Source organism: Sprattus sprattus (genome assembly GCF_963457725.1).
Source record: "Sprattus sprattus genome assembly, chromosome: 2".
NCBI classification, from domain to species: Eukaryota; Metazoa; Chordata; class Actinopteri; order Clupeiformes; family Clupeidae; genus Sprattus; species Sprattus sprattus.
The window spans coordinates 52,903,037-52,915,194 of NC_137921.1; the positions used below are offsets into that span (position 1 = coordinate 52,903,037).

At 43.2% G+C, this 12,158-nt stretch overlaps 1 protein-coding gene across 1 annotated transcript; it reads right to left on the reverse strand.

The window, feature by feature from the left end:
- Positions 1 to 1,011: 1,011 nt before the first annotated feature.
- dcun1d4 (DCN1, defective in cullin neddylation 1, domain containing 4) lies at positions 1,012 to 11,604 on the reverse strand (the record flags this gene model as incomplete). Its single annotated transcript, XM_080860622.1, has 11 exons — positions 1,012 to 3,930; positions 4,155 to 4,257; positions 4,402 to 4,506; positions 5,291 to 5,399; positions 6,284 to 6,375; positions 6,739 to 6,809; positions 7,025 to 7,113; positions 7,599 to 7,686; positions 8,122 to 8,161; positions 9,489 to 9,559; positions 11,511 to 11,604. 11 exons carry the CDS (start codon positions 11,602 to 11,604, stop codon positions 3,875 to 3,877), a joined length of 918 nt encoding a protein of 305 aa, XP_080716748.1. The 3' UTR covers positions 1,012 to 3,874.
- Positions 11,605 to 12,158: the final 554 nt, after the last annotated feature.

Consider the following 12,158-nt stretch of genomic DNA (forward strand, 5'->3'; position numbering starts at 1 on the left):
ACATACCCTGATGCTGTTGCTCCACCCAGACAGAGATACGAGCCACCTCTAACCAGTCAAACAGATGCCTCGCCGAAGCTTAATTCCAGGCTTCATGAGACCACATCAGAAGGGCAACAGAATCAGGACTGGAATACATACGGGCTCAATGCACCGAGAAGAGCCTTGGATGGGTTCACTGCCTCTTCCCAGACATCTGCCACCTCTACAGGCCTGAACGCAGAGAGTCGAACATCCCTATCTGGCTATGGAGGGGCAATCCCCTACCACTCGGGTCACACCTTCCGTAGTGTTTCCACAGGAAGTGCTGTCTTAACGAGCACTACTCTCAGCTCCTCTGGCACGAGAGATGGAAATCAACTTCCCATTATACAGAGGCCCAAGCGTGTCCTTCGGTTTGGGATAAAGAAAGATGACGGTGATGTGTAAAAGCTGTGTGAGAGATTTTTGAGGTCTGAAAATGAACTGCAAAGTAATCCAAATTATTTTGGTTATGTATACTTTGATACACACAACTTACTTTATCTTGTAAACTTGTACTATATTTGATCACTATGGAATTAAAACCAACCCCTTGTGTCTGATTTAAATTGACTAATTTGTATTATATGGAAATCCTCTGTAGGTAGTATTTCCTGCATCAAATACCCTTGCTGGACAATCTATGCTTTTTCCTTATGGATCTCCCGATTCCTCCACACGGTTTGCTGTTTTACAGTCTACTATTATTGTAAAAGTCAGTCACTGTCATTTTCTGGATTTTTACATTTGCAGTAATGCCCTGATTAATGAAATCGATGAGGAATAAAAAATTACATTAAGTAAAAATAAAGTAAGAGTGGAAAATGCAACACGTCTATTTTGTTTCTGTGTTACCACTACCTGTTGCAATGTGAAAACCTTTGCATTAATCAGCCCTTTGACCTTTTTTTGTCTAATGAAGACAATTAGAAAAAAAATTCACAATAATTTGTTGAAAAACATCAAGAAAGAACCTGCAAAATGTCAGCATTCATTAATAAACCCCTTTATATAGTGAATGTAGGTTACAGTGAAAACAAACACATATACACACATCCATTCATATATACAGTCAGATGAAATTGTTCAACACCCTGCACTACCAACACCTAAGAAAAAAAGAAACCAACATCCAGAAAGGAAATACCCTTGATTTCACATTGGCTCACTCTTCAAACTGAGCTCAGCAAAGCCAGAGCAAAGATGTCTGAAGTGAATGATGAAGTCAGTCCACGGTGCATGGCAGAGGGGAAGTTGCCATTTTGATGGCGACGTGTGAAAGTGTTGTTTCGTCTACATCCCTTGACACCTTGGTGCATCACTGAGGCAGAATGTGGTGCATATAATCCATAATTGTCCATGGTGAAAAGCTTGATGGGACTTGTAATCCAGCTCTCCTTGTCAGAGCAGGTAATGCAGGGCACAACTTTTCTGGGGCAGATGAGGTTACAGGTGGTTCAGCTCTGAATGCCACCACCCTGTCATGAACTTCATTATTAAGTGTTAAGACAGCATGATCGCAGAAAATAAAATGATAAGCACAAAAGTCCACTTGTACAAATATATGTACACAAAAAAAAAACCTTAAACAATAGAAGTCATTCACTCATAGACAGCTTTGCCATAGCAAGCATGCACATTTTCACTTGGATGACAAGTCTGCTACACACCACAGCCAAAGACAAAAATGTACAAATATTACAACATTAGGCATTTGCTAAGCAATCATCAATACTGGGGCTCTGGGGGAGGTGTGGGGAAGGTCTCCAGACTCTTAACTACTGTAGATTCCTGATGAGTCATTGTATTGAGATGTATGACCATGCAAACTCCAGTCGAGGATGGATTGGAAGTGTCAGCCTCTTGTTAGGATCATCTTGCTCGTCACCACTTACTTAGAGGAGATCGCCTCCTAGTGGAGCAACCTTGTTATGTACAACTCTTGCGGTGTAGGACTGTGCGCTGTGCACCTGTGGGCAGGTGCAATCAGTGTACGGTGGAGTGTATGCATTTTGCCCTTGATGCGCACTTAGGGAATCTGAGATTTGTCTTTAATTTACTTATTTACTAAAATGATGTGGGTTTTTTTTAGTTTGACCTAAACGTGGTTGTCTGTTTACATGTATATTTATGTTTACATGTATATTTATGTTTACATGTATGTTTCACGTTTTCTTGTAACAGCCATCTCCTTCGACTGAGCAGCAAATAAAATGTAGTTTTACACAAGTGTGTTTCTCACAGAAATGGTATATGGCAGACAGTGATTGGGGAACACCCCAAGTTGACACAAGTTTTTTTCCAGGTGGTACAGCATAATCAAGGCAATGACTTGCTTTGAGAGGTCGAGTCTGGTCTTTGAACTTTCCTCCTTATGTGACGGTACACTACTGAAACCCTTTGTACCTCTACACACACACACACACACATGAAAAGCTTTTAGCACACTCTTGCGTTTGCTAGTTCATCGTCTAACAATGGAAATGATAGAGCATCCGGCACTGTCTATTAACCAACGCAGCCCTGGTTGTTGGCTGCAAAAAGAGTTTCTGCAGCGTTTATGCTGATTGCTGGATGGCACTGTGAGGTCTGGAGTCCATTCGCTGTGCTGTGGTTTGGGCACGGCTGAAGTAATGCACTTGTCCCAATTAGCCCAAAAGGTTTTCTCTTTTTTTTTTCTCAGCACTTTTACCCAAGTGATTTAAAACCCCAGGAGTCGAGAGTTACATGTGAAGTACCATAAATATGATGAAGTATGGATGGGTGCTTGGTCCACTTTCAATATTTCCTAAAAAGCAACTTCTCAGACCATACTTGCTATTTAGATTTTCAAGGGATCTGGGTTAGGTATTGAGAGTAAAGTACTGATGAACTAAACATTTTAACAGTTAGAAACACGACTTTCTACCTTTTGTCCCCATTTTCTGTGCTGTGTTCAGGGAGGTTAATTTGAAATATCAGAAGGAAACAATGATTAACAGGATAAAAAGCCAAGCACATCCAAAGCTCAAAGATACCAAATATTTCTATTTTCAGACCATGTGCCTGGTCAAAGTGACCTTGTTTTTTAAGACTAAAAGCACAGAGGGAGTATATTTGCATTTCTCCATGGGAAGGAGGGGAAGTAAAAGACAAACTCCCTCTGGAACAGGCCAAAAAACAGCACCAGCCCTGAGGGGCCTGTGTGGCTTCAACCACACCCTGGATCTCACAGCTTCATTGATTACTAAATGTAATAAACAGCTGTTGTGACGCTGCCATCACATATGCACTCAACTCTTAATTTCTCTGTCTGTCCCTAATGTATGCATGCATACACAGATGAACAAACACACACACACGCATGCGCACACACACACACACACACACACACAGGCCCCCCAGGACTGGAGCGGTGCAGCCCTGCTTTAGGCCGAGGCCATTTTGTTCACATCCATGGTACACTCACAGCAATACGACATGTCACAGTGAGGGGGCACCGCCAGAGGGCAGGCCGTGTGCTTACCCACAGTGAGCTGCGGGTGGGGAACAGTACTTGGGGAGCGGTGGGTGAGGTGACCCCCCCCCCCCCCCCCCTCCATGGTCACTATCAGTGAGCTCTGACCCTCATAAGAGGGGGCAGCATGCAGCGAGGGTGCCAGTCCTTGGCCCTTGACCCCCTCCCCCCCTCCCCTATACCATTAGCACTGGGGGGGCACTTACCATCCACCCACACCTACTCCCTTCAGTTTCGTTTGTTAGTGAGTTTGTTTGTTTGTTTGATGTTTTGATATTCCAAGCCGCTGCTGTCATCGTTGTCATCGGTGTCTTTTGCCGTTCCGTTGGTTGGTTGGTGGTGGAGGGAGGGCTGTCACTATGCCATTTCCCTGTCTTTGTACCACTCTACAAACTCATCCAACAGCACGGGCCCTGAGAACACAAGGGGTTCACACTCATCAGACGGGAGGGAGGAAGAAAAGAGGAGAAAAGAAACACTTTGCCCTGTCCTTAAGTCTATGAAAATAGTTTATGTGCAAAAAAACAACATACTGTAGGTATGTGTATACGTGTGTGAATATGTATATTTCTGTGAGTGAGAGTGAGTGTGAGTGTGAGTGTGAGTGTGTGTGTGCGCATGTAGAACATTTACTTACAAGCTCCGTCTTCATCATAATTGCTAAGATCCAGATTGATGGTCCGGCTGAACTCTAGGACATTGCACCACTGGTCTTTATTTATAACTTTGTACTTGGATTGCTGTATGCCAAAAAAACAGAAGTGTTTTTCTTAATATTCTACTACAAAATCTCAGTTTGGTATTCAACCTCTAATAGACTTACACAGTGGCTTTTTTTTTATCTTTATGACTAACTGTGAAGTTTAAAAAATAAATCATCATACCTCTAAGAACTGGTTAAACACAGGAAACAATGGCCATGTCTTCCCTAGGAGAAGCCCAAGCATGCATTTGGCTGTAGATAAGTCTAAACTCCTCTGGTCCTTCTCCTGCAAAAAGCAGCAGCATTTCAAAAGATCAAAATCACATTTACTTTTATTCATCAAGCAACTCGCAGCACAGAACAGATACCTCTTTCCCCATCTTCCATTTCAGCTACAGAAATCTGGAGTCAATCACGTTTGGCAAGGAAACTAAGTTCCCAGGTGGGGAACTGCAGGCTAACGCTTTCACCACAGCCACTACAGTAGGTGGCAGGATGGATGTCAGACTTAAGACTATCATTTAGGGTTCTTTAAAGGAAACATGCAGCCCTGCAGGCTGAGATGAACCACCGCTTTGTTGAACAGGAATGCAGTAAGGGCAATGGTTGAACGCTTGCGTAATTGGTGTCCCCACACTGTGACTGGACCACTGTGTAGCACAGGGTGAGAGCATCCATATTGATCACCACATACTATTCATTTCCAGACATTTAGAACGTCACCCAAATCAAGTGTGCATCTGAGGGGGGAGCTGTGGCCACTCCCAATCTCTCTCTAGCTCATTTCCTGTCTCAATTCGCTGTCCTGTCCGATTAAAGGCAAAAAAAGCCAAAATTAATCTTTTAAAAAAAGGTGTGCATCCGAGTCGATTATCAAACAGTCCCCAAATTTTTCAGACTGAGACCCTGAACCTTTGAAAATTGGTAAAATAATGACACCCAGTTGTATTTCTATGCCTGCATTCTTTATTTACATACAAAGGCTAACTGCAGGTGACAACATGGCATGACCCAAGGACTACTCATGGTGACTATGCATTGTAGCACAACACAGAGGCAGACTCACTTACCCGGGCAAAGTCAAAGGCGTATCGGTAGATGAGCTTAAAGTTGGTGGGGTCATTAAGGACAGATCTCAGGTAATCAAGAGACCTGCGCAGTCTCTCTGTCGAGTCACACCTTAGACAGGGATGGTGATTAAGGAAAGGGCAACAGCGGAGAGACATGGGGTGGAGGGAGGGAGAGAGGGAGGCAGAGAGAGAGAGAGAGCGAGAGAGAGAGGGAGAGAGAGAGAGAGGAAGACAGGTGGTGAGAGACAGGTAAGATGGGATGTAAGAGTTTCAGCAAGAGGTAAGCCTAAAGAACCTTGCATAAGTACTGATACATAACAGAGTCCATTTCAGCACACAGCCTCACAGGCTGACATTCTGTGGACAGTTTCTGCTTTGCAATCTCAACATGATGTCTTTTTGTAACGTCTATGGGGAGTCATCTCACAGAACCTTGGGCCCCTCAGAAGATGGAAGTGGTATGGTTTTTAGCCCTGCAAGAGCACAGCACCGGGGCAGTTTTGTCCCTCCTGACGCTCTTACTGCTGCCTTTACTGACGCCCTTACTGGCACCCTTACTGAAACATTTTCCTTGATTTCACATTGTTCTGTTTTATTGGGTATTACTCACAGGAAGGGGGAGAAGTCACTGTTGTTGTGAATCATTGTTAATTCATGAGTGATGGCCATGTGTGAGATGCGGTAAAATACTTACTATACATTTAAATACAAAGATAAAAGGTTTCACTCAAGAGAGAACTAAAAAGAAAAGTATGAGTTTGACAGAACAGTCTAGTGTCACAGATGGCATATGCAAGAGCAGTAAAACATACATACATCAATATACATGCATAAACTATACATATACATATTAAAATGACCCCCACTGTGAATCAAAATGGCATGTCTTTATAGAGCATTAATGCTCTTTAACATCAACAACTGCTTGTGCTGTCTGACACACACACACACACACACGCACACACACAAACAAAGAAAACATTCTGTACTCACTGCAAGGAGCCCATGCCCTTCAGCCACTCCTGTAAGGTGAAATAGCCCATACTCTGAGCGTCCAGCTTCCAAGCTAAAACCAGCATCACCACCTGTGAACAGACCAGAACGCACATAATCTAACTCACACCACTACATTAAAATCCTAGTGAATGGTCGTTATGGGTACGACAAACGTTATACACAGAAATGTCAACCTAGTGCATATGAGTCCCACGAAGACATTCTAAACACATAATGTACATAAAAGACTCATCACATGATAATTAAATAAATGCTGACATTCCGTTCATGTGCCGATTAGAACACTAAATGGTACCCATGGTAACGAATCATCACACTACCTACAAGAGTAGAGAGTACCTAAGTCATGTGTCTGTGTTCTGTGTTCTGTAGGCCTGTGTTATGTCTATGGTGTAAGGCTATATATGTGATGTCAACATATTTCCCCTCACATTTTCTGGTTCCACTCCAATATCTTCACAGAACTTCTCCATTCCCTCTGGCCCTACTACATCATCGCATCCTAAAAGGTAAACACACACATAAAGTCACACATAATTATGCACTTCTTATGATTAAACCGTCACAGAACACTAGGCTATGTATTAAGATGCTCAACACTAAAGAAAACTTGGCCGTGTAATAACACTAAGCTAGGACTCATTACAAACTCCTCTATTGGGGTCATATTCCAGAACATTCCATTCACGTTGTTCACATCAGACATGCTGGCCTCACCTGCATACTCGTAGAACCACTCTAGACACCTCTTACTGGAGAAGGCCTCCTCTTCCTGGATTCGTGAGGATTCGTGTTTTCTGAAAACACTTTGTCATAAACAGAGCCAGTGACACCCACACACACACACACACACACACACACACACACACACACACACACACACACACACACACACACACTATGAAACCGTGGAAACCATGGGATAAGGTCAACTCTCACTGACAGTTCTGTCAGCACAGTAAGGTACTGTTCATAGAACGGCATGCCTCTTCCAGTTAACAGCTTAAAAAATTCAATAAGTTCCCTATGTGAACTGGATGACCTCCGTGGGGAGCCCACCTGAAGCATGGTTACGATTGGCAACTGTGCATTTTAAGTGGTACTGTAAACTACCGGTGCTTTGCTGAGCTGTTTGTTCACACGTTTAAACCCCTGCTTTTGTGAATTTAGGATTAGCAGTGGGGGAGCATTGATGTAAGTGGATTACTAAAGAGTGAGTCAGATATGGAGCTCACTCTGCTTGGCAATAAGAAGGTAGGCCAGGGGCAGAAGAGGACCCACAGCGCCGTACCTGTCCTGCCTGCTTTTCTTGGCTGACAGGTCATCCCCTGCAGTGGGTCTCCTCTTTTTCCTAGGGGGCATGGGTCTGGAGCAGCAGGCTGCAGGAATGAAGGAGGGGCAAAGAGAGAGAGAGGGAAAGAAAGAAAGAGAGAAACTTAAGTACAGGGAACAGATACAGGTGGGAAGGAAACGCAGTAGAAACGTATGTATGTAGATACAGAGAGAGTACACACACAAGTACACACACAAGTACACTGTTTTTTTATAGGCCACTATTTTTGATAATTTGATGATCTTCAAATTCATATTGGTGGTAAATGGTCATGCAACCCAGGCTATGCAGTATTGGTCTTTGACAGCCCACCATTGTTAACTATATCAGAAGAGCCTTGTGTTTACGAGCTAGTTAGCGTGCTAGTTCTAGACCAAAACTCCCTGGTTCTGATTTACACTAGCTGCGCCAGACCTAATGACTCCAGGGCAGTTGCCAGATGCCCCGCCCGGCACCGCCCTGCTCTGCTCTGGGTTCATACCTGTGGTATCTGAGTCTGGCCCAACGTCCTCCGTTAGGTTCTGAGGAGACAAAGGTACAGCAAGCTATGAAACCATGCACAAATATGCATGCACGCACATTCACACACACGGACACTATGCTCTGCTGCTTGGTCTGCCAGACAAATTAGCATACTGTAAGGTGAAAGACATTTTTTTTTATAAGTGATGCATGTGTGAGCTTGTGTTTGTGAAAACATAGGGAGAGAGAGGGGGAGAGAACGAAAAACGAGCAGTGCTTTCAATGTTGGTTTTGTTCATAAGTATCAGATAAAACGCTGGATCTCTTATTTTCTACAGGCAGTCATATCCTGCAGCAATACAAATATCCCATGCAGGCACCTTGAAAGCACAAAGCTCTTTAATACAATAGTTTTTTTAATGTATTTAACAATTAGGCCTCATTCCCTAAAAATCGCTATCGCTAATAAAAGGTTTAGATTAAATTGCATTTTTCTGAGAGCAACTATCACATCAAACGTGTTCATATCAACCACGGATGAATGGTAACATGTGTCCCCGGACAAAATAAAACAGACAGTGACAGCTGATGTCCAGAACATTTAACTGGTGTGTCTTTGAGTGAAATCTCTCCTCTTTCTCCTCATATAACTGAGACAACAGGACGAAAGGGCGCAGTGTGGACAAGCTGACCCTGCACGCACGCGCGCGCACACACACACACACACACACACACACACACACACACACACACACACACACACACACACACACACACACACACACACACACACACACACACACACACACACACACACACACACACACACACACACACACACACACACACACACACACACACACACACACACAATTTCTCTGCTGTCAACTCAGCCCTGGTCAGTCCCTGAGTGGGAGGGCAGCAGAAGCCTGGTCTGGCGGATGGGGTTTCACAGCTCAGTCCAGCTGCTCTTTCTGTAACGCATACAGAAACATCCATATAGCCTCACAATGAGACTCTCCCATTTGATCGTCTGGAGGGGCCATTTCTGAGCATTTTCGGTCCTCACCTAACGTTCCACATCCAATAACCTTCTATTTGCCTTTTTGAAAGTAATGACTTTGCATCACTTTCAGCCCTATGCCTATAATAATAATAATAATAATATTAAATCACATTTATGCTGTATGACGTTAAAATCAGCATGCGTAACAATACAAACAGCTCTGCAGATCATCTGGCCCAGATCTTGCCTGGGTCTGAAGCCTTCTACAGTCAGATGCCATCAGTCCATTCATTATATTCATCACTCGTCCATTCTATATTATGCAACTGAAGATATTTGTGTTGAGCATGTCCATTGTGTGGGGGAAAACAGCAACTTACCAGCCTGTGCAGAGTGTGGTAAATCTTATGGATGCTAGCCAGTGTCGACAAGTGAGAGTTCAGTGGAAAATCTGCAGTTGTGAGAGGAGGGGGGGTATAAGAAGGGTGGGGGCAGAGAGAAGTCTATTTTAAATCTTTTTATTTTGAATTCCTAGGTTGTAACCTTTGTCACAGATTGTTTCTTTTCTCAGCATGAGGCGAGTGTGTCCTTCGCTACTTTAGAACAGGTCTTCCTCTGTCACTGTGTATTTCTGTAAATGTGGACAATCGCAATACATAGGTTACCATATGACGTCATGGACAAGAGAATGGACAATATGCATGTCTTTACCGTGCAGTATCCTACGATACCCTCCAGTTCAAAGCTTCGAAATACTAGCTCTAATGTGTTTCGAATAACACTGTATAGAAGAGCGTGTATGGCATCATTAGAAAAAAATATGTGATGGGCAGATTTAACAATAAGGTACTCGCTGTAAGCTATCTGAGTGCTGCAATTAATATCATAACCGATCACTTTTATTTATGTATACGATCTAGTAAATACGTGTATGTATGACACACTTACAACATGCAAGATTCATTTAATGCTAATAACTAGTCTCGCGATAGACTATATCAGGTCAGGATAGTTGCATAATAATTTTGCACTAAGAAATTAAATATACAATCCGGACCACACAGCGCGTAGCAGAGTAGATATTTACACACACAAAAAAACAGATAACTGTGCAACTGAAGAGATAGACTTTCATCGGAGGCCTGTTGCAACTACTCTGGAGGTAGGCTACTAATAGAACGCCTGTGAAATGTGGGGTCATTCGAAGCAGCTGAACGTGATGTGGTCGCTCGTGCGTGTAAAAGATTTGTAACATTTGGCAAAACAGCAAAACCGAAGCGCAACTAACAATCAATATTGTATTATAATTCATTATATGACATGGGTCAACATTATAGCCTATATACTCGCTTTTAAAATGTTAAAATGTCAGCGTTTCTTTTTATTTTCAAGCTATGTCATCGCAGTACAGTTTATGCCCAGCCGAGGACTGCAACAGAAGCTCATACAGCCGAGGAAGGCACTCGATTGTGATCCGCTGACAGGCCGTGCCCGACAGAACTGGCTACATACCTAACATAACAGTACACACGCACAACTTGCAACGAGTTTACAAAGTATCTGTAGAGTGGGTGGAGACCTGGGGATTGTAGTCCAGATGGGCCCTCCTAACTTCTACACATTACGGCCTATGTAGGTAGAATGAACCACAGTTCCCAGAGTTCCAATATACTAATTTCATTCAGCACCCCTCTCTTTACACTTCAACCCCAACTGATGAATGCACTCTAAATTGTTGCAGAAACATCGTTCTCTGTGATATAATTTGCACGCAAACCATGTCGAAGACTCTCATGATGCATACCTAGAACAAGTGCCATTATGCCCAACGTTTGCATACATGGAACATGTTTTACACAACTGCGTCACAATTTCCAGTCTCCATAATTTCCCGCAGTTTCCTTGAAAACTGACCCATTTAGCTTGGAAAGAAACATTGCTGTCCACAGTTAACTTCATGCATGACCAGAATTACATTGTACAATTGTAAGGACCACAATAGTTATGACCACTGCACACAGACAGCTACATTGCAGGTGCAACAATGACACGATATGTTAAATATAGTTCATACGAAATGTTTCAAGGTTTTATTAGAACAAAATCATCCCAAATGAGCAGTTCAGGGTGAGAAAGAGTACACTTCTCTTACTCTGTTTCGACGTGTACACTACGCAAGGTAAATACAAAGAGAATGGCTAGCACTCTAGCATACTGTCTTCTGATTTTGTATGATCGCTCCGTTAACCACTGGTTCATAACCACAAAAAGGCGTAAATCGCAAACTGAAAAGCAAACTGACAGAATGCACATCGAGGACTTTGCCTCTGCTAAGTCTGCAGTATACATAGTGCATCGCCAATCTCTCAAGATGACATCAAAAAAAGCTCTATTGTACTTACTTGCCGCATCTGAGTGCATTTTTATGAAACACTCAACTGTATCGTTGTGAGTCTGCAGACCGGCCAGGGGGCGGGACATGTCATTTTTGTCCATACCCACGAATGATTTAGATGGACGAAAACACTCAGGGCCGCGCCTCCAGAAGTTTATAATTGGTCAAGAGAGATGCCTTTCAATTACTTTTTAGACAAAGGCGCGAAGTCCTCCTTTATGTGATTGTAATTGGTTAAGACCCCAGCAAAGAGCGGCCCTTTGCCAGTGTTCATTGGCTGAAAAACTTGTCTGCACATATCAATCGCAAGAGTTTCCTCGTGCAAAAATAAAGGCCTGCCCACGATGCTACCTCATTGGTGTAATATTATTTCCGACACCGCCCTTAAACGGTTCACAATTGGCTAGAACTGTGTTCATTCATCGAAAACTTAGCGCACTATCAGATTTGATTGGCTGCGAGGGTTAGTTATGTTTACTCTAGGGCGTTAACTCCCTCCTCTCTCAAACAGGCCTGTGTTTTTGTCCGAAGTTGCAACTGTATGATACGTGGGTGAATGCATGTCCGTTGTCAAAGTGAAATGTCACTTTGTGACTGTGTGTTATCATGGCAAGGTTCTGTTTCACAAGACCGTACGTATCACGATGTGCAGCTC